This window comes from Gorilla gorilla, chromosome 12, assembly GCF_029281585.2.
Source record: "Gorilla gorilla gorilla isolate KB3781 chromosome 12, NHGRI_mGorGor1-v2.1_pri, whole genome shotgun sequence".
In the NCBI taxonomy this organism is placed as follows: domain Eukaryota; kingdom Metazoa; phylum Chordata; class Mammalia; order Primates; family Hominidae; genus Gorilla; species Gorilla gorilla.
Window position 1 is genome coordinate 83,581,598 of NC_073236.2, and position 21,842 is coordinate 83,603,439.

General features: G+C 39.9%; 1 protein-coding gene across 6 annotated transcripts in view; it reads right to left on the reverse strand.

Annotated features, from left to right (window-relative positions):
- CCDC85A (coiled-coil domain containing 85A) overlaps positions 1 to 21,842 on the reverse strand; it is a 208,782-nt gene that overhangs the window by 184,218 nt on the left and 2,722 nt on the right. For all 6 annotated transcript variants that reach the window (XM_019020598.4, XM_031008358.3, XM_019020599.4 and 3 more), the window contains exon 2: positions 14,733 to 15,696. In XM_019020598.4, the coding sequence (XP_018876143.1) occupies positions 14,733 to 15,696 (964 nt within the window). The remainder of the gene's footprint in view (positions 1 to 14,732; positions 15,697 to 21,842) is intronic.

Below are 21,842 nucleotides of genomic sequence, written 5' to 3' on the forward strand. Positions count from 1 at the left end.
TTAAGAAACAATATAACATATTCTTATAAAAACTCAGAATTGAAAGCAGACATGTGACTTCACTGTATGGATAAAATTAGAAATTTAGTTTCTTCTAGGCTAATGAAATTTGGTATCTTGAATACTGTAAAAACCAGTCCTTAAGAAACAATATAACATATTTTTATAAGAACTCAGAATTGAAAGCAGACATGTGACTAAGAAACCTAAACTTGAACTCACCGTTTTTGAATGGCAATCTACTGATGTCACAATAAAAGTCACCTTTATCTAATTAAGCCAATAAAACATGAATTATGTCCAAAGAGTTCCAGAGTGAATAATGGAGGAAAAGGCTGAGTTGGTGGATTCAAATATAAAAATTATGTTTCTTAGTAAAAGTTTATTGTTTCTTATAGTGATCATTCAATATTATCAGCACCTCAGCAGCTATAAGTAGAAAATAGCAAAAGCTTGGTTTCCTTTAAAGAATTTATACTTTGTTTCCTTTACAGCCCCATAAGGCATGATGAAATAAAGAACAGATGGTGGACATGAAGGAGGAGAAACTGAAGGTGAAAGTTTTCAAAGATACACCAATTTATGTATCCATCTCTGAAAAACAAAAGCCCTATGCCTGTAAATTAACTCGACTGTATGTTTTTCACAACACACCTATAACTGCAGCTGAAATCGGGTGAAAAGGAGAATCAAAAAATAATGTTATGTGGGACCATCCATTTACTGGACTAGAAATATGTCTGATGTGTCCAAAATGTTTGCTTCTTTTGGTGTCACTGGGTAACACTAGAGGTTTTCAAGTCAGCTTTGTAAAGTCAGCTTTGTTCAATTAAGAGCTTAAGCAGAAATGGGAACAAACAAACCAGTCAAATGTAGAGTATGCTCCAGTTGAAGCTGGAGCTGTGCTAGGGATAAATGGGGTGGCAGAGCCTGCCTACTCTTCCCTATGCACTCCTAACAGCCCCAGGGAGGCTCCACAGACCTTCCAGGGCTCAAAGGAGCACAGTTTGAAAACAATCTGAGATTTAGATAGAACACAACAAGCTAAAATGAGGTCAAAATACTAAAGTGGAAAAACATCAAAGTAAGTGAAATGTAAAAGCTAAATTAATTTTACTACACTAGACTAGCCAAAGGGTCCACAAGGTTGCAAGATTATTTGTCTACCTTTATTGTTTAAACAGAATTAGTTTATTGATTTTCACTTAGCAGAATATTTAGAATATTTCTGCCTCCCAGGCAACTAGGTCCTATTTTCCCCAAAAAACAGTACATCTTCATTATTGACTCAGAAGATATTAGTCAGAAGATAGATTTTCTTAACTGATGACTCCTTCATTGCAAAAACTCTCCAGTAATTCAGCATAACCTTTACAAGAAAAATAAAATAAGTGAAAAGGGATTAAATCACGGTACAAACCTGGGTATATAAAGCCCTCAAGCACTGATCATTGTAAAACCTCTTTGTTCAGGAACCCTTAATGCTGTGGTTTGAATGTGTTCCCCAAAGTTTACATATTAGAAACGTAATCCTCAATGCAGCAGTGTTGGGAGATGAGGCCTAATAAGAGATGATTAGGTCATGAGGATTCTGCCTTCATGAATGGATTAATATTGTTATCATGGGAGTGGGTTAGTTATCAAGATAGTGGGCCTGTTATAAAAGCAAGTTTGGCCCCCTCTTGCTTGCTTGCTCTCTTGTGCCCTCTTGCCCTCTTGCCTCCCACCATGGGATGATGCAGCACAAAGGCCCTGGATAGATGTCATGCTCATGGACTTACCAGCCTCCAGAATCATAAGCCAAATAAATGTCTGTTCATTATTAATTACCCAGTCTGTGGTATTCTGGAATAGCAACACAAAATGAACTAAGACATTGAAAAGAAATTTCAAAATGAAAACAAACTATTCAACTTGGAGTTCAATTTAAAATCCCAACAAGATTTTTTTAATGCTAAGGAACTAGCCTTCCTTGTCCACTTAATCACACGGTTTAAAGAATGACGAATATTTTATATTCCTATGTGTGTGAGAAAATAATGTTGCTATTAGAAAACATTCTTGGATTGTATTTCATTCCCTAGGTAATCTGGCCTTGACTCACTTTCCAAAATTATCTGCCACCACCTAACAAATACCTAAGCATAGACCTACTCATCTCCTCACTGTTCCTTTAACATAATTTTCTCATTTCCACCTCTACACTTTCTCTCTCAGACTTCCTCACCCCTCCTGCCAGCCTATCTAAATTCAACCATTCCTTAACAATCAACCTCACAACCAACCTTTGAGAAGCCATCCCTGACAATGGCAGCCAATGACCCATCTCCCAGGCTCACAGCACCAATTGCTAATTCTGTCCATTTTCTTGCTTAACCATACATCTTTATTGTTACTTACCTCCTTCCATGGACATGTCAGACCATGAACACCTCACATAATACCTACTACCATGCTGTACCCACATGGAATACACAATAAACATTTGTTGAATAAATGAGTATGTGTTTATTCTCAATCTCTCATCCACACATGGAACAGTGCAGAGATGTATACAAAGCAAATGAAATACAAACATAATTTGGTTTCCTACTACTACTCACATCCATGAGTCCTATCAGCTCATGCTTCCCCTTACTGCCGTTTATGTTTCTTTTACCATGTTGTTTATCTCAGGACACACTCTGACTAGCCTTTAATTTGTTGTAATAAATCTCTATTATCCCTGACATTATTTAGCATGCATGGCTTCCTAATTAGTCAAGGCATTGATTTATAATGAAATTGCCATAGATTTTGCCCTTCCCTTCAGTTAATGCTACCTTCCCCATTTCACTGAAGAGCCTTACTCCAAACTAGTTCAAATGTCAGCTGTAAAGTAATAGAAGTGCCAAAGAAAGGAGAAAATGTCTGGTCTTTTCCAGGAAAAAATCATCAAAACCCATTTAAATGGGACATAACTAAAACATACGAAGAGCCTGGTGCCACTGTTTCATCATCAGATTACTCTCTTCCAAACTTTAGTTGATAAGACATACTCTCCCATCTAGTACAAAGACAGTAAAGAGGCCTGAGAAAATCAGATCTACAATGGAGTAGAAAGGGAAATCCTTCTCTCTTTTCCAGAGCACCATCCTACTAAGCAATGTGGAGAACTATGTAAGAGACTAGACATAGAATGCACGTTATACACATGGCCAGTCCATTTGTTGTCTACCATCTGAGACCTGACCAAGCAAAAGAAAGCTACTATCCACAGATTTTGGAAGTATACAAATTACAAATCCCAAGTCACCTCTACTATAGCCTGTTTAGCTCCCTGTTTGCCGAGAGGTGTTCAGACTCATCACTGTGGTGCTTCAAAGAGGATGTGGTTTATTCTGATATTGCTAGATGAATTGCTGCAATCCTGACAGGTTTCTGACCAGGCACAGGAGTGCAGAGAGAATGTAGAACAATGGTTCTTTATAGGTCATGCCATGCATGGTGAACTTTCCACCTACACACAGAATTCCTGTCAGAACAAACATATCCTCATTGCTCCATGTCAGAAGTCCAGGCCCAGATGCACAACTCCTGGAGGAAGTCAGGTGAGTAGCAGGTAGGGAAAAAAGCTGCCAGTCCAAGCCAATTAGACATACAGGTAGATTAATCTCCTTTCTTCCTTTCCTTGGAAGAGGAAGGGCAAGAAGCTGGAAGCAGCATGGACTGTGGTTTCCGGCTTCCTCACCCAAAACCTGCCTAAATAAAACTGAGTTAACACTGTGGCTTCTATGTTTATCAACATACAAACCCGTGTGAAATCAGACTTTCTATGATGGATGAGATTTTAAAAATAAGGTCTTAAAACATGTTCAGCACTATAAATGAACTTTGTTGCATTGTTGAATCTGAACACTTCATTATATGTCGTTATTATTCCAAAACAATGAATAGACATGTAAGAATACAATGTTATCAGTATTTCTTTGGAGAAAAAGATTGCCCTTTAGTAAATGTATGTAATTTTTCACTGTGTTTAAAGGATCTTCTTCCATGAAATTATGATGTTAACAGATGATTATTTTACTATCTACACCTAATGAAGTAAAAAGTTGGCAATTCCAGGTTTACTCTCAGGTTTTATTTACCTGTGAAATCTAAATTCTGGTACTACTGACTCAGAAAAATTTCTATTCTAAGCCCCTTGCTTGATGGATAAATTATTTTGCCCACAGAGGTTGATGGTGTACTAAAGGCTACACAGCAAGAAAGTGGCAAAGCCAGTCCCGAATCTACTCCAGCTGGGTAGGCATGCCGTTATCAAGCCCTTTAGGAAGTTGGTGTATCACACCATTCTTTTTAAACTCCATGGGAATTTAAGTCAATTATTTTAAAGTGTTTTAAACACATTTTAAATAAATGTCATTTTTATTCATAATTAAAATAGAATTTACCTAAAGGAGGTTTATAAAATTGTTTTTCATTGCTGTAAAGCTGTAAATAAAGCTTAGATGCCATATGTCAATTTAAGGTAACCACATATTACCTTAACATATGGGTGAAAGTCCACAGGGATACTCGAAATGTAAAAATAACTACATATGCCTTGCGAATAGAAATAATCGAACCAGCTTAGCTCCCTTTTTCAAATCAATGTCTTTTGTATACCTGGCTGTGCAGACTGGCAAAAATGGTTCCACTGAAGATAGATTTATGTGCCAGGCCAATAAGCCCCAAAGTGGGCAATTTTGAGACTGCAACAGGAAAAAAGCCAAAGAAATTAAAGATGAAAACCACATGGCACACAGTTTTAGAATAAGGGACTGAAGACTTGAACTTGATGTCCATTTAAGTACTAAAGAGATACAGAAAAAAAAACCACAATTTTCAAGCCTGTTCTTCCACAGATTTTGAAAAGCTTAATTTCAAACTGTTTCTCATGAAAGTCACTATACTGGGGGAGCTATTCATGGCAAACCACCTGGATAACGTTTATTCCTAGACCTCAAATTGATCATAATTATAAATGTACTCTCTTCATAAGTGTCCTCATATGTAAAATAAGCAGCTAAATTCAGCCACTTTCTCCCATGACTCCATAACCAGAGCAATTCTGGTCAGCTTTTGTAACAGTGAAGAGGACTGCCCTGCCAATCAACATAAGACCATTAACAACACACACAGCCAAACAGATTCCTTTAAATTCTTCACAGCATCCCCCTCAAAAACTGATGTCTCACAATTGCCTTCGTCTGTTATTTTCACTCTCTCTTCCTTACTATAAGTTGACTCTTACCTCACTTTCCTGTTAAATCACATCTAATCCATCATCCACAGATATGACTAATGACTTGCCTTTCAGGGTCTTATTATTCTGTTTGGGTGGATAGGTGAATTGGCACTTGCTGTCTAGGGAAACAGAAGAGATGCTGAATTAATGAGCTTGGTTAATTTGAATTCTGAAGAGTGGTTCAACAGACCAGGCTGCTATGAACAAAAATCTGCAACTCAGGTATTCTGACCTTTTAAATGCCATCAAAAGAGGAATGTAAGTGTACTTTACTTCTGCCTATAGTAGCATAAATCAGAATAACTGGCTTAATTAGTTTTGTTTGCAGTTAGCTGAGTTATTAAAAAACGCAACTCCTTGAGAGCATTTGGTGTTGCCATCTGGCCCATCCTTTTGCTCCTGGTCTCTTTCCCTTCTGTTTCTTGCATTCCAGAAACCAACAATTCCCTGGACACAGCACTTTGGTTGTGAATGCAAGTGGCTATGTAAGGACCAGACTAAGGTCAGACCATCTTCTCAAAAATGTTTATCTGGAAGGAATATGGCCTTGGGGTAAGGAGAGTCTGTGTGGGAGGAAAAAGGATACTAAGTTTGTTGAACTCCCAGGTTAGGAATAGGAATACTCCTTCTATAAAAATGCATTTTGGTAGTTGTCCATCCAGCTGTAAACTGTGTGTCCCATCTGGCTGAATCACAGGTTTCCAGGCAATAGCTCTGAGCTCACCTAATAGATCACCAGGTCTTCTCTGATACTTTTCTAAGCCAGAGGCTAGTGATACTCATCTTATCTCACACTCTCATCACTGCATGTGTCTAATTTTCTGGGATTTCCAATAAGAATTGAGAAAAACTGGTTCCTTATTCCATTTAGGGTCTTTATCATTAACATTACCTCTACCTCAAGTGGCCTCTATGTCTAGAAGAATAAATGTCTTCTTTAGACACTGACCCTGTGCCCTGGGAGTCAGCTTGATTCTTTCTAGTCCTCTACTAACTGACATCTGGCCTTGGACAATTCACTAACCTTCTTTGGAAGTCAATCATTTCATTCAGAACATGGGCGGGTTGAGTACGTCACAGCTCTAACATAAAGTATACTTTATGGCTTTAAGTTCTATGATTCTATGATGTTCTAAACTAAATACAGCTATATTGCCCTCATTTCTTCCTATTCTTTAGCATTAATATATACATCTATTCTCATTTAACTGAATTAAAAACTATATGCATCAATATATGCATATATAAATATGCATGTACATATTCACTACCAATTAGGTTTCTTTCTTACTGGTAAGAAAACACACATCATGCCCCCAAAAGCAATTCATGCTTTTTAACATTTTTTAAGAACTAGCAATTATGGACACTTAGGAAGTTATAGCTACATACAGCCCAGATCAGGGGTTTCCCTAAAAGCCAAAAAGTCCCTCAATAATTAGGAGAAAGATGAGAAGACTTTTCACTTTTCTTTATAATCAAGACCAGAAGGCAAAATTCTGAGTTTAATGCAACAATGACTATATCTAACTAGATCTCACTAGAAAAGCCAACTCACCAGGGAGTATCAGAGACCACTTTCAAATGCCTAGTCTTCCAAAGTTAATCTAAACGTTCTATCCCTCAACCATACCAGCAGGCAAAACTGGTGCTATAAATATTTTGTTTGCCAGGTTTTAAAATTTTTAAAGGATTTACTTTCCTTCATATGGCTGAAAATGAAGGTGAAGGAGGTATAAAAAAAGCCATTCAGTATCTTTAAACGTAATGCATTTAACATTCTTAAATATACATACAAGAACACTAAATGCTGTGTGTATGTGTGTGTGTGTGTGTGTGTGTGGAGAGAGAGAGATGAAATAATTGAAATACAGTTTTTTAGCAATTACCAAATCCACTATTTTTCCCTTAGATATCTCCTGTCTCATGGAAAAGCCTATAGAAGGCCTAAATAACTAAGATTCTGATAAATTTTTAAATAAAAAAAACTATTGGATATAATTCCTGAAGTTTCATTTATCCGGTAATTGAATATGTGCCTAATTTTGATCAGGAGCCAGGATGAAGTCCCAAGACTTCTTGTATTCTTCCATAACGATTTGAGACAAAAATTCCATATACACATAAATTTTACTATGTAAAAATGGTAAATGAACAGCCATCTGTGAATAACCCAGTTATTGCCTTTTATCTTTGGAACAACAAACCAGTATTGCCTTTATAAGAATGACAATGTAACCTGCTACTCCTCTGCCATTTTCCCTTTTCAAAAACACCTCTTCTGCCTCTCTGCTGCTAAAGCAGAGGTTCTTTCTATTGGAAACACTTGAACGGCACTCTAAAGAGAAAGCAATTTATGTCAGGAGCAGCAGTAACTTGAACCTCACTCTTTTGCAGATTAGAGACTTATAAATTAGAGCTGAGACTTTATGTCTGTATCCTCAAGTGTCCCGTGGTCTACTCTTGATATTGAATCTCAAATTTCCCAGCTCTCTTGCAAATCAGCCCATTTCAGAACATGGAATGATTCTTAATAGGTCCCAAAATCAAATTCAAAATAAATATATTTTCCAAATATGCTCAATGCTCACCATAAATATTATGTATTAAAGTACTATCAAGGGCAACTTGGTTATACCAAAGTATCCAAGAAGCAAATATTTGAGTTGATAATATTATAGAAACATAGTGCCTCACTTATCTGTAGTCAAGACTCAGCCAACAAGCAAAAACGGGCTGGGTGTGGTGGCTCACGCCTGTAATTCCAGCACTTTGGGAGGCAGAGGCAGGTAGATCACCAGGTCAGAAGATGGAGACCATCCTGGCTAACATGGTGAAACTCCATCTCTACTAAAAGTACAAAAATTAGCTGGGCGTGGTGGTGTGCACCTGTAATCCCAGCTACTCAGGAGGCTGAGGCAGGAGAATCGTTGGAACCAGGGAGTCGGAAGTTGCAGTGAGCCGAGATTGCGCCACCGCACTGCAGCCTGGCAACAGAGCGAGACTCCATCTCAAATAAAAATAAAAATAAAAATAAAAAGCAAAACTGAACCTTGAAAAGCTAAAATACTTATGGCATATGGACTATGCACTGAAGCTCATGCAGTTTACTCTTAGAAGGACACCTCATGGTTATTTATTTTAAACACATTTCTAAGCAGGGCAGTTACCTGCATTCCCAAGCTATGACCAGCCATTGGGAACAGCAGAAAAGAATTTAGAAACAATGAGAAAATGAGTTAAAGTCAGGCCTGCTGAGGTCAGCAAGGAGTGCAGCTGACATCATGGCAGTACTAGAAGTAACTGGAAATCTATTTTTAGGAGATTAAAAAAAAAAGAAAACTCATACAGGGCCATTTAATGAAGGAATCCACAGTTCTATCTCTAACCATCAAAAGTAAGTCGTAGAGCCTAAGGTGATAAATTTCAGCCTGGAAAACTTACTCCAATCACAGATACACTGGCCCAAAGTTGCTACACAAGTAAAACATTATAATTATTTATTTTTCTTAAAGCTTTGGCAAACTTTGACTTTACACTCTTATTTCTGAGTGTAAAGTGGAGATCGACTAACATCCCTACATCCATGCCTCCAGAATAATCTATCATTACTACGACTTAACTATATAGCCCTACACATTCTGTATTTGTATTGCATTCATTTATTCATGTACTTATGCATTTGTATTCACGTGTCTGATTCATTTGACCCTTGTGAAAAGCTGTGACCTGATGAAATGGAATAACTCACCATAGCTTTTCACTTCCCCAACCTTTGTTCTAACCAATTTCAGGTAAAATGAAATGATACATGCATCACTAATTCAATGGTCACATTTTTTTCTATCATATCTTCTGAAAAGTTGCAACAAGCCAGAAGATATAAACATTTCACTGGTTTCAACTGAGTCTAAAGGACAGGATTATAATCAGTTGAAAGAGATTCTTGGTTTACTTCATGGCAGCAACTAGCTTATGTGACAGGATGCCAGACACATTTGAACATTAGCTTGACCAACTAGAAATCAGTTGAATGTTTGGCATTGTGCAGACGCAATATTAAAGTCACTGAAACGTATATAAACATATGTATACACATATATATACAAAGTTGATAGGCAATCTCCATAGGAAAAAGATGAAAATGACCCTCCAGATTTAAATTACATTTATAGCATTGTGTTATCATTGTCAGTGGAGTTGAAAACTTTACATTGTACTAGAAAATACCTTTCTAAGCCATCTAGGTTTTCCAATAATTTTCGTCTGATATATATTGCAATTTTCTTAAACAAACTATATTTTCAATATTAAGCTTTCTATGTCATTAAGTCAAAATGTATCCTTATGATAAATGTAATATGCTTTGCATATACAAGTATGGTACAATAAATCAATTTTATCAAAAACTTAAGTTGATGTCTTATCAAAGTGTGCATAAGGTTACCAAATTACAGTATTGAAGTTTGAAGAACAAAAACCATTATTATTTCTTTAACCATCTGTCAGTTCACACAACAGAAATACACACAGAGGGCCTGAATTAAAATCAGTTCTGGTGTTCCATAATTGTAACTGTTAAAATTTTTCTCCCAGGAGACATTCAATTTCTATTGTCCAAATTCATTCAAAAGTGATGTGCTGACTTTTTTTAAACAAAATGAAAGATTTATGAGAGTAATTATTCATGCTATAGTGCACACTACTTAATTCACAGACAATCCCGCTTCAGAGAAACACTGCTGGGGTCTTCCACACACAGGTTATCTGACCCCTCATAGACAAGGCCACTTTGTGTTATCAACATTTTTCGTTTACTCATTAATAACCTCAACAGAGAATAAGGTGCAGTCTTAAAACTCTGGGTGAAACCCATAAAGTGGGAGATTTGAAATGCAATATTCTCTTGTGGGAAATACCCATTAGCACTGCAGGCAGTGCAGGCGTCACCGACATCCGCCATAAACAGGTTAGAAACTCATGTGCTTCTTTTTCTATCTGGATGTAAAGGCTTTAAAAAGTAAAGCAGTCATGAGCCTACTCATATGCCAGAGTTGCCTTCAAATTAGCCTAACAATTCCACCCATCAAAAACACAAATTTTCAACCCATATCCCCAAATAGTATGTTATTAGACAACTTTAGTCTAGAATGGAGTGAAGTTTTACGGTAACAGCTGGGATCAGTCCTTCCCAGTCCTGGAGTTAAGCAAAGGAAAAGGAGAAGTTTTCTTCTTCCCAGGAAGCCTGAGTGTTTGAAACCTTCACTCACACCAACCCATCTTAAGCAAAATGACTCACTGAGGGCAATGGTTTCCAACTGGTCCGCTCATTAGAATCACCTGAGAGCTCTTTTTGCAAAGTGCCCAAGTCCAGTGCCAAACCAATTCAATTTGCATCTCAGAGTGCAGTGTAGGGCTCAGCCACCAGTATTTTTTCAAAGCTATCATAGTGATTTTAATCTGCAGTTAGATTGAAAACCACTGCTCTAAAGCAATGGTTTTGAACCAGGGGCAATTTTGCCTACCACCCCCGGCAACCCTGGAATGTCTGGCAGTGTCTAGAGACATTTTTTATTACCACAACTAGGTGGATGCTCAGAGGTAAAGCCCAGGGATGCTGCTGAACCTCCTTAAATGCATAAGCCAGCATCTCACAACAAAGAATTATCTGGTCCAAAATAATAATAGTGTAGCTGTAAAGAAACTGTGAACTAGAAGAGTTCATTGGGAGAAACAGCCTGCTCTTTCCATCTCGAGAGATACCCTCACAAAACAAGAAAAGAATCAATAGGAAGCTTTCAGGAGGAAGACTTACAACCCTGACACTCCATTCAGCAAGACCAAAGTAGTTCTAAATGGACCTTGTTTAATGCAGGTGAATGATTTCCTCATGCTTGCTCTCATTGGCTGGAGTGATGTTTAAGGAGAGCACAATGTTACTGCTCACTGAAACTTGCTCTAACAAGGCAAAGGGAATCAGACCCACCAGGATAATTAAACAATTCCTTTTTTTTTTTAGAAGATGGAGAAGAAAGAAGATAATGAAGAGTACCATTTCTTCGTCTATTTATTCCTTCTCATTTGCCAGTCACCAACAATATGTGCTTCTAGAATTACTATCAAACTATTTTTACTATTTTTTCTTCCGCATTCATTATGTCCAGTGGGTGAACTACTTGTAAGGATCTGTGATCATCAGAATCTTCTTTGTCTTGAAGGCCAATAACAAATACAGCTATTGCTAGAAGAGCCTAAATCATCTAAGACATCCATGACCTGAGCTAAATAGTTACCTGTTTAAAAGCAAAGGCCTGCCAGCTAGTATCTGGAAGCACAACTCTTTCATTTTGTCGTGGAAAGAAACACTTTCGCCTAAGAAAATTCCATTCAACCTTGGATGTCAATGAAATCAAGTAAGTGAAACCCCCATTCTCAATAGTTGAGGCTGTCACTTTATGAACATTTATAAATGACAATGGTTATTCAATTACTTAATTTACAAATATGAAATAAGCAAGCAATTTGAATGAATGGACAAATGCCTGAATGCCTAGATGTGGTAAGTGTTGAATCTGCTTCCTATTTGAAAATGGAACTCTACACAAACTAGAAAGAAATCATTGAACAGTAACTTCTAAAGAATTAAATGCATTTTTGAGAATTTTGTTTAGTTTGGAGATTTGTTTAAATATTTCTTTTGCTTTTGCTTTTGTTGTTTTCTAAACACCTACTAATTAAGAAATTATTATAGAGACTTAAGATGTTTTTAAGAGAGAAAAAATAGTTAAAATTTATCTTTGCATTCCCAAAAGAAACTCTTGAATGAGTTCAATATTTCCTCCACTGAGTTTGTAATTACAAGCACAAGAAGATTTATAAATGCTCAAGGCACAGTCAACGAAAACAGTCATCTTTTTCACTGATGCCCTCTCAGTGTGCATATATGTGTGTTTTGGGAGGGAATGCATATCTTTACAGGTAGGACAATATCCTGCCAATGTATATTTCATTTCTGTTTCAGTCTGCCATAATGCACACACACTTCCCATTTGTTTTCACATGCTTTTTGTTCACGTAAAAACATGCAAGTGCTCATCCAAAACACTCATATTTCACACCAACCCCAAGCAGAATGACTCTGGAAATGAGTCAGCAAATCTGCAATTCTGAATTAACCTTGATACTGCTTCCTATCTATTTACACACAAATGATTCAAACAAATTGTGTGAGGATTTAAAAATATGAAAAAGCATGTCTTACCATCCATATCAAAAGTTAATTTGTAACAGCAGGATAAATACAAGTTACCAATGCCCATGTTTATAGGCTGATGATCCATAAACATCTCATTGTGCCACTTCATTTTCCAATTAATTACTGAAATTAAAATACAATGCAAATGCACTGCAAATATACTCTGAGGATATCAACTGTCAGCATAAGATTGGTCACTTAAGAATGAGAAAACTTGAAGTAGACATAAGATTTGAACTTCACTATCATTCTATTACATCAGTTTTAACTAAATTATAGTGTTAAATTTTACGAAACATTTACCTGCCCCACTAAGTTTCTCTGTATCCAGGCAATAAGCTATGAGGTAATGTCATCTTTACTAGGAGATGCACCTTACCTACAATGCAAGGCATTGTTTAAAAGCTGCATCTAAAAACTTTTCTTAGAAATCAAATCATACAGTGATTAAACTAGAGTTCTTTATATAAAGAAGCCCTTTTGTAAAGAGAAATTGTTTTTTAAGTGATCCACTTGTCCCTAATATTTTCTTTTAGTTTCAGAGACAAAGTTTCCTTTTAATGGTGCACATATTTACTTCTCAAGCTCATTAAAAAGTAATCAAGAAATGGAAAAATCATTAACTTTACCTTCCCATTACTCCACTCTCCCCCCTCCAAAGACAAGCTTCATGTCCAATGACCAATCTCATGATAGTAACACAACCAAACTTTCTTTTTAAATGACTTGCATCTCTTGTACAGAATTGGGCAGCCAAGACTGCCCACAGCAATGGGGTGGGGGTGGGGGCAGCATCTCCACGGCTCTTGGAAAGAGTGAGTGAAGGTTCAACCTTGGAAAGGCACCAGCCAGGGACGCCTCAAGACAACAGGTAAACTGGCTTCTCTGGGCCTCCACCTCCCAACGACAGAGAAAGCAGTAGCCTCTCATCTTTCCCAACCTTTTTATTTCCACTTGTGCTTAAAAGAACATTGCATGCATTTGAAGTCAAGTTTCGGGAGGCAATTTTCAGCACTATGAGAAAAGGATTAGGATAAAATGGAATCCAACAGGTAAATCCCCAAATACAATATTGAAATTTACCCCTTCTTGTCACTGCTAAAACTGGCAGCCTCCTCCACTACTGCTTGGAGCTGGCTGCAGACTCCAGAGCACCTTCCAAATAAAGCAAAAACCCTCAGATATTTTCAATGAAAACAAAACCCCACAGTATATAAAATCAATCGTTTTAGATCCAACTCAACCATAGGTAACATAAAAGGATTGTGGAGTTTTTTTGTTTTTTATTCTTTAAGAAATGATTTTTTCTCTCTCAAGTGCAAAGTGGTTTCAGATCCAAGACGCAGAAAATTAAACCTCTTCGAAAAGGTTTAAAAGCTCAGGTTTAGCACTGCCTCAGCAAATGTAGTGGACGTTATGCTTTAGAAACCAAAAGAGTGTCCAAACACATCTGTACATTTTAAAAAGATACTTTCAACAACCAGGAAAGATGTCTCTTGCAGTGTAAGAGAGCACATTATTTGGAATATGTATAAGGGAGTTTGATGACAGTGTTGGTGGATTTTGAGTGAGTAGAAAGGGAATCAGCTGATGCGTTTTAGATGCAAAGAAATGTCACAGATTCAGGCCTCCAACACAATGGAAAAAATCCTTAAGGTAAAGTCAGGCATATTTATAGCCATTTGGGCAAACCAGCATCAAGCCTGTTTAGAAACATCATACTTCTTTTTTAATGTTATTGGTTTTTCATAGAAATATTCATTTCTTCTTGTATATAACCTATTAACTGGATTCAAAATCCTTTTGGCAACCATTCCACAAACAAGCTCTGGTAGGAAACAACACACACCACTAAGAAAATGCTCACGTTTAAGATGAAAGACTCTTAGAATGGTTCTATTTTTTATCACCAATACCCAAAGATTTCCCTTTGACAACTCAAGGTCCTAAGGAATTACTGTTCCTCTCCCTCCCATAAACCCTCATCCCCAAACTTCTTCACACTGACTGATAATTGTTTAGAATAAAAACAGATGGAGGAGAAGAACCCCATATCATGATTTTGGGTCCAACATTTGCTCCTTCCCCAAACCCACTCCCTAGCTAGCGCCTGCACTTTCTTACATGGCTGGAAAGTCCATCATCATTCATAACTCTCTGCTGAGTTCCCCAGCCCAAGCAGCACCCCAGCACATACTGACCCACCGTTCATGCCACTGTAGACATTCCGGTGATGGGGTGACCCGTCCTCCTGCGCCTGCCGTCTGAGGGTGCCCTCCCTGCTGCCTCCGCCGCTGCCTCCACCTCCTCCACTGCCTCCTCCGTGTTTGTGATCAGGGCTCCCTCCATAATGTTGTTTGAGGTGCTCCGGGCTGGTGCCCCTGGCTCTGGGGAGATGCTCTAGGCTCCCCCCGAGAGCGTGTTTCTGAAGATGCTCTGGGCTCCCTCCACTGTGCCTGGCGTGTTCAGGGCTGCTCCCTGACCGGTGCTTCTGGAAGTGTTCCGGGCTCCCACTCAGCACGTGCTTGGGCAGCGTTTCGGGGCTGCTCCCTGGATGCGGGTGCCTTTGCTGTTCGGGGCTGCCCTTGCACAAGGGTTTGTGGTGCTCCGGGCTAGGTCCTTTGAGTGCTTTGGGGCGATCTGGGGTCCCACAGGCTCTGGGTTTCTGTGGATGCTCGGGGCTGGCGCTCCTGTGCTTGGAGTGCTCCGGGCTGCCCTCGCTCCGGGGCTTCTGCAGGTGCTCCGGGCTGCCACTGCTCGCGTGGTGCTTGTGGTGGTCCGGGCTGTCAGTGCTGCCAGTGCTGGAGGTGCTGCTGCCGTCACCCACATCCCGCACGTAGGGTGCGGTGGAGGCTGTGAGTTGGCACAGGCTGGCCTGGCTGTCGATGGAGCAGCGGCTGCCTGCGCAGCCTGCACCCTTCTCCTCATCTAGTAGCACACAGAGCTCCTTGAGCTCCATGTTCTCCTTCACCACTTCCTCCTGCTTCACCTCCAGGTCTTTCAGCTTCTGCAGGTATAAGGCCACTTCCTTGTGCATCACCCCGGCAGTGTAGCGACCCAGTCTCTGCCACTCCCGAGACACCCTCTTGCCTTTCTGCCGGTCATCATCCAGGAAACAGCAGAGGTCCCTCAGTTCCTGGTTGTCTTCCTGGAGTTTCTGGTTGATATCCTGAAAAGAGAGGCACAACCATTCAAGGGAAGTACACATCTGAGGTGTCAGCAGGCTCAGACTTCCTGGAAAGGGAGAGCCTGTAACTGGTGAATTACCTGTGAGGTTAGGGGAGGAGGTGAGGGAGTAGGAGGAAGCTGAAGATTTGTAGCTGTCCATAAAAATTAAACTAACTTAAGTATCAGTTCTATCCCTGCACAATACTTTACTTGCATTATGTCATCTAATTTTTACCCAAACATTTAGGGGATAATAATTATTATGGCCATAAAAATTAAACTAACTTAAGTATCAGTTCTATCCCTGCACAATATTTTACTTGCATTATGTCATCCAATTTTTACCCAAACATTTAGGGGATAATAATTATTATGGCTCTTATACAGAAGAGGAAATCAGACTTCACAAAGCTTCACTTGTCCAAGGTCATCTGGTCAGTAGTTAGGGAGCAACCAGTTCATTATCAAGAAATCAGTCACTAGATAAAAACAAGGCTCCCCTGCCTCACCCTCAAGAAAGAAAAATAACTGCTTGTGACCTGTGAAACGCTTAAAAGCCCTGAGACAACAGACCTTTCAACAGAGTAAACAGCAAGCACTGCTTAGATCTTCAGCCCTGACATGGAATATGCAGCCCCAATTCCCCTGGTAGGGAAAGGCACAATTGCCCTCTAGTGGCATTTCAGCCCTGCACATCCAACCCCCACTTGCCACACCCACCTGAACATCTCCCAGGCATCTCTCACTTATCTCAAGCAACCTGAGCCTTAAATTAAGAGACCTCTCTCCCCAAACTGCACCTCTCAGCAAATGCCTCCTCTTTCTGTTCCACTGTTCTTTATATGAACCTGGGGTCATCCCAGGCATCTCCTTCTCCTTCCACCTTCCATTTCAAAACCAAACAAGGCTTTGGAGCTCTACCTCCAAAATTTAGCTCATCTTGTCATTCCCATGTTTGAAATCCTTTAATCTCATGGCCCTTAGGATACAATGCAAAATCCTTTAAGTCACACAAGGCTCCAGGTACATTGATTCTGCCTACTTCTCCTGCATGAGTGATGATTCACTTGCTTGTTCACAAATATTCAGTAAACATCTATTACTGTACCAGGTCCCAGTCCAGGTGGTAGGGATATATCAGTGGACACAGCAAAGACCCTGACATGATACAGCTTTTATTGTGGTGGGAAAGACGGGCAAAAAACACATATAGAACATAACGTCATGCAGTGAGAAGTTCTGGAAGGAAAATTGAAGCAGGTTAAAGAATACTCTTTTTCAAGAGAAGATACCGCTACAGAGAAGGGAAACATTTGAGCAGACACCTGGGTGGAATGAAGGAGCCAACATTTGAGTGAAGATGATCCCAGGCAGGCAGAGGGCAAGGAAAAAGCCCTAAGACCAGCATGAGAGCAAGAGCTCAAGTACAGGGAGGTGAGCATGCCTAAAGAACAGAGTCAACGGACATGGGAAAGGGGGTCTGAGAGGCATCAGAGCCTAGAATATGCAGGTCATGGTCAGCGACGGGAAAGGCTTTGGGTTGTTAGGGAGCTGAGGATAGAGGAGTGATGTTACATGATTCCTTTTGCAAAGAATCTCCATAGTTGTGTGGAAAACAGACTGACTGGGGTAGGGGAGGAAAGAAGGGAGGGTCAGGATAAAGTGGAAGCTGCAAGATTAACAAGGAGGCTCCTGGGCTGGTCCAGGTAGAGGGAGATGATGGTGGCTTGGACGTGTGGTAGCAGTGGAGAAGGTGGGAACACCCCTCCTCATCACACACTGAGGCTGTGTTTCAGGTCCTCAAAGGGCAAGGCCTTTCCCTCTTTCACTTGGAATGCTCTCCCCAGCCTTCCAGACAACCATCAGGTCTCATTTTATAAGTCACTTCCCCATAGACACCATTCTATAGAAGGTCCACCCCCAATCTATGGTCTACCATCATCCCTCAGACTTACTGCGATTTGTAAGAAGAAATGTGTGAGTATGACCATTCATTCTAGACTACATCTTCTCTAGAGTCACAAGAACAGAGACCTCATCTATTTACTTCTGTGTATGGAGAACACAGCACTCCCTGCGTAAATACCTGAAGCCAAGGAATTTTTAAGATGACTAGTAGAGTTCCCACCTATTCTCCATTTATGCATACAGTCAAGGAGCCAGCGGTTCCTTGAGGCACTGTAGTTTGGTAAGGATGAAACAGGGGCAGCTACAGGGCTGCTACCTAAGATTTCACTGCTTCAAAAAGCCTGAAAATCTTTGGTCTTGCGAACCGATCCAGAACTAGAGGTACTCAGAAAGGGGGCTGAATTCACTTAGACTCAGGCTGATTTCAACACTGCCCTTAACATAGACTAAAAAACAAATTATAAAACACCTGTCAACCACATCCTCCACTTCCTAAAGTCATGGGAGTGAATTTGTGGGTATTAGGAAGAAGCTTATGCAGCTTAGTTTCTAACTCCAGTTCTAACTCTTGGCATCACCAACAACTCTGTTTCTTTGCTTCTAACTCTCACCTCTCCTTTTTGCTTCTCATTGCCACTTTCTGTTTTCAGGCCTGACCTTTGCCAACAGCCTCCCAGGCAGCCTCCCTGCCTTCGTTTGCACCATCCACTCCTTCCCCTCACCCACTCCAACGCAAGCACTCCTCAATCAGACCTTCAAAAATACTCCCTGCTATTCATGACATAAAGATGGCAACAACAGAAACTGGGGACTCTTAGTGGGGTAGGAAGGGAGGTAAGGGTTAAAAAACTATCGGATACTATGCTCAGTACCTGGAAGATGGGATTAATCATACCCAAAACCTCAGCATCACACAGTGTACTCTTCGAATCTAAAATAAAAGTTGAAATTTAAAATAAACAAAAAACAACAACACCTGGGTTCAATGGCTCATATCTGTAATCCCAACACTTTGGGAGGCCGAGGTGCGCAGATCACTTGAGGTCAGGAGTTCAAGACCAGTCTGGCCAACGTGGTGAAACCTGTCTCTACTAAAAATACAAAAATTAGCCAAGCATGGTGACACGTGCCTGTAATCCCAGGTACCCAGGAACCTGAGGCAGGAGAATTGCTTGAACCGGGGAGGAGGAGGCTGCAGTGAGCCAAGATCACGATACACTACAGCCTGGGCAACAGAGTGAGACCTTGTCTCAAAAAAAAATAAAGAACACCAAAAATACCCCCTGCATGTTTTGCCTCTCCTGTTTATCAATCCCCATCACCTTTCCTTTGCCAGGGAAAATGAATAAAACCCTCAGCTAGGCCTGAAAGGCTGTCCCCTGCCTTTCCACCTTTAGTTGTCAGCTAATTATGAGCTATGATTACGTCTGTGCATTCCAACTAGAAAATATCATCTTCTACCCCATATGAACCTAAGAGGAGAGATTCCTCTGAGAAGTTTCCCCCGGCACAGAAAAGTACCCATGAATGAATGAATGAAGTAACTTTCCCACTCACTGTTTAAGGCCTGTATCACACTCTAGCTAGAACAATCACTAGACATCAATTTTTTCTCCTTTCTAATGTGGACATCTTAGCTTCTGGAGGGCAGGGTCTATTCCAAAAGTCTTTCTTTGAATATGCAACATATCTGGCATGGTGCCTTGCATACAATGGACACTCAATATGTGTTTATGGACTGATCAACCATATAAAGCTCCAGGCCTCTGGCCAAAACAGGCTACAGCTATAGCTACTGGGAAGAATTTCTTATTGTTTTCAGCAAGCACTAGCTATGTCAGAGTCTACAGTAGTAAGAAAATAAACTATCCCTTAATACTGATGCTTTAGAGGAAATCAGAAGCTGTGGATATTTGGAGAAACAATAATAAACAAAATTAATCTTTCTAAGCTCCAAAAATTATTCAACATTTAGTTTAATCCTGGTATTTGATAGAAAGCTCAAGTCATGTTCTCTTTCATCTAAACAAATTTTCATATGAAAATACTTCCCTTTGACTATCCTACAGCTACTTCTGATTTCTCTAGAGCTGGAAAGTAAACAGGACTGGTGCTACCCTCGGCTTCACGGAGCTAATGCCTTTTCCAAAAGGAGTGAAACATACACTTCTCAGCACTCCAGATGGAGTAGATAAGAGGGAGTATTGGCCCACTCCTATTTCTATATCACAGTTCCCTCTTTCTATTATTAGTTTTCTTGAGAATATTATTTACTATTCAGTTCGGAGCTATTTCCTTTGCCTTCTAATGAACAGCTAAGCAGCCAGCTTGATAATAACCTTGTGATCCAGCTTCTTCAAATCTGCCTCACTAAGACTTGGGCTTTCTTTTGCAAAACACTAGGCGTCCTTTTAACATTGCCACCGGCCACCAGAAATTATCCAAGTGTCTAAGTGGACTTTTAAAAGTTTAAGTCCACTTCGTAGCACACCAACCAAAATTTCAATCTTATGCCTGAAGACTATCAAGTACTGTATCTAAAGTTAAATGATTGTTTTAATTTGTTATTTTGCTTCACTGCAGAGCAGGGTGGTGGGCGGGTCGGTGGTTGGGTTAGGAACCAAGGAGGGAAATTAATGCAATGCAGAAAACAAATCTACAGAGATTCATCCCGAATCAGCCCCCAACCGGGATACTGGGTCAGAGCAGCCTGAAGTGTTGGTATATGCTCAGCAGTCCAAAGACATGGTTCTCAGGAATCCAGTTCCTTACAACATAACCCTAACTAGAATCTCCCTTGTCCACCCCTTCCAGGACCACACATTCTAAGCAAAGAATGTCAACTAGCCAAACGAAAAGGAAAGCAGGCCGATTTTGAACACTTTATGTCTGTGTGACCTTGAGAAAACTATCTAACTTCACTGGGGTTTCTTCATCTATGGTATATTTCATCCTCATAAAACCTCATGTGGAATTAAAATTCCCACGAGCAGATGAGAAAACCGAAAGACAGAGAGTTTAACAATTGGCCAAAGCTGCCCAAATTATCAGAATCCAAATTCTTTATCTTTCCACTTCTCGGGGCCCCTGCACTGCCCTGCCTTCCAAATACCTAAACACAAACAAGTCAATCAGTGCTAGGACCCAGCCACAGGCCCCTGAAAAGTAAAGAACTGATGCTGCCATCTCCTGTGTCCACAGCTACAATAACACCTAGTAGCCTTACAAATATTTAGATGCAATTTCAAAGTCAGCTCATAGAAAGAGGCATAAAAAAGAAAATGTATTATGGTCTTAATTCCCCTACATTTATAGTTCTCAACTGAGAATGCCAAGCCCTCAGACGCTCCCCCAAGCCCTTAACAAAAAAAAAAAAAATACTTCTTTTCTTCCAGTTAAGCCAAAATAAATATATGTACCTATCATTTATTCAATCAACCACATTTACGGATTACTATGGTGTCCAAGGAAGCTCTGAGCCAAAATAAAAAAGAGAAGGGAGAAGGCTGGCCTCTCCAAAGAGTAAAACCACAGCACACCCAGGGTGGGCCAGAAGCCTGGGAGTCCGCTCCTTGCAGGGGCCCAGGGATGACATGAGAAGAGTAGAAGCTGCATCAGAAAGCAACCTGCCCCCATCATTTCTGAACTTGATAAGGAAGTAGACTGGAAAGTCTTTTAATGCCAGGTCATGAATCTAGATCACAAGGAGACTTTCCTACTTGGGTGTAAGGGCCCTTAGCTGACCTAATAGCTACTTCTCTACATGAAGCTACTGGAATGAAGCCCAGGCACTCTACCAACCCACTCTACCATCCCCCTCCCCTACCCACACACAGACCTCATACACAGTCAATCCACACAACCTAAAGGAACTTTCAAGTGTTTCTGAGCTATTATTTTGATGCTCCATACTATTAAAACATTTAATAATAACTCTTCCAACTCTTCTAAATCACACTATTGTTCAGACCATGGAAGAAACTCAAATTAGAGGATGACAAACTAATGCCCCCTTGTCCAGCTCTGCCTAAGAAACCAAAATCTTGGAGACACACAGCCATAGATTTGTAAGTCCTTTCCTGATGACAGTAACTACCATTTTATAGTCAAGTATTAAACCTTCCCCTACATAATCATAACTTATTGCCATAACACCCTCAGAAAGTTATTATCATTGCATTGTATTGGTGAATAAAAGGAGGATCTGAGAAAGTAATTACCCAAGCTCACCCTCCTGGA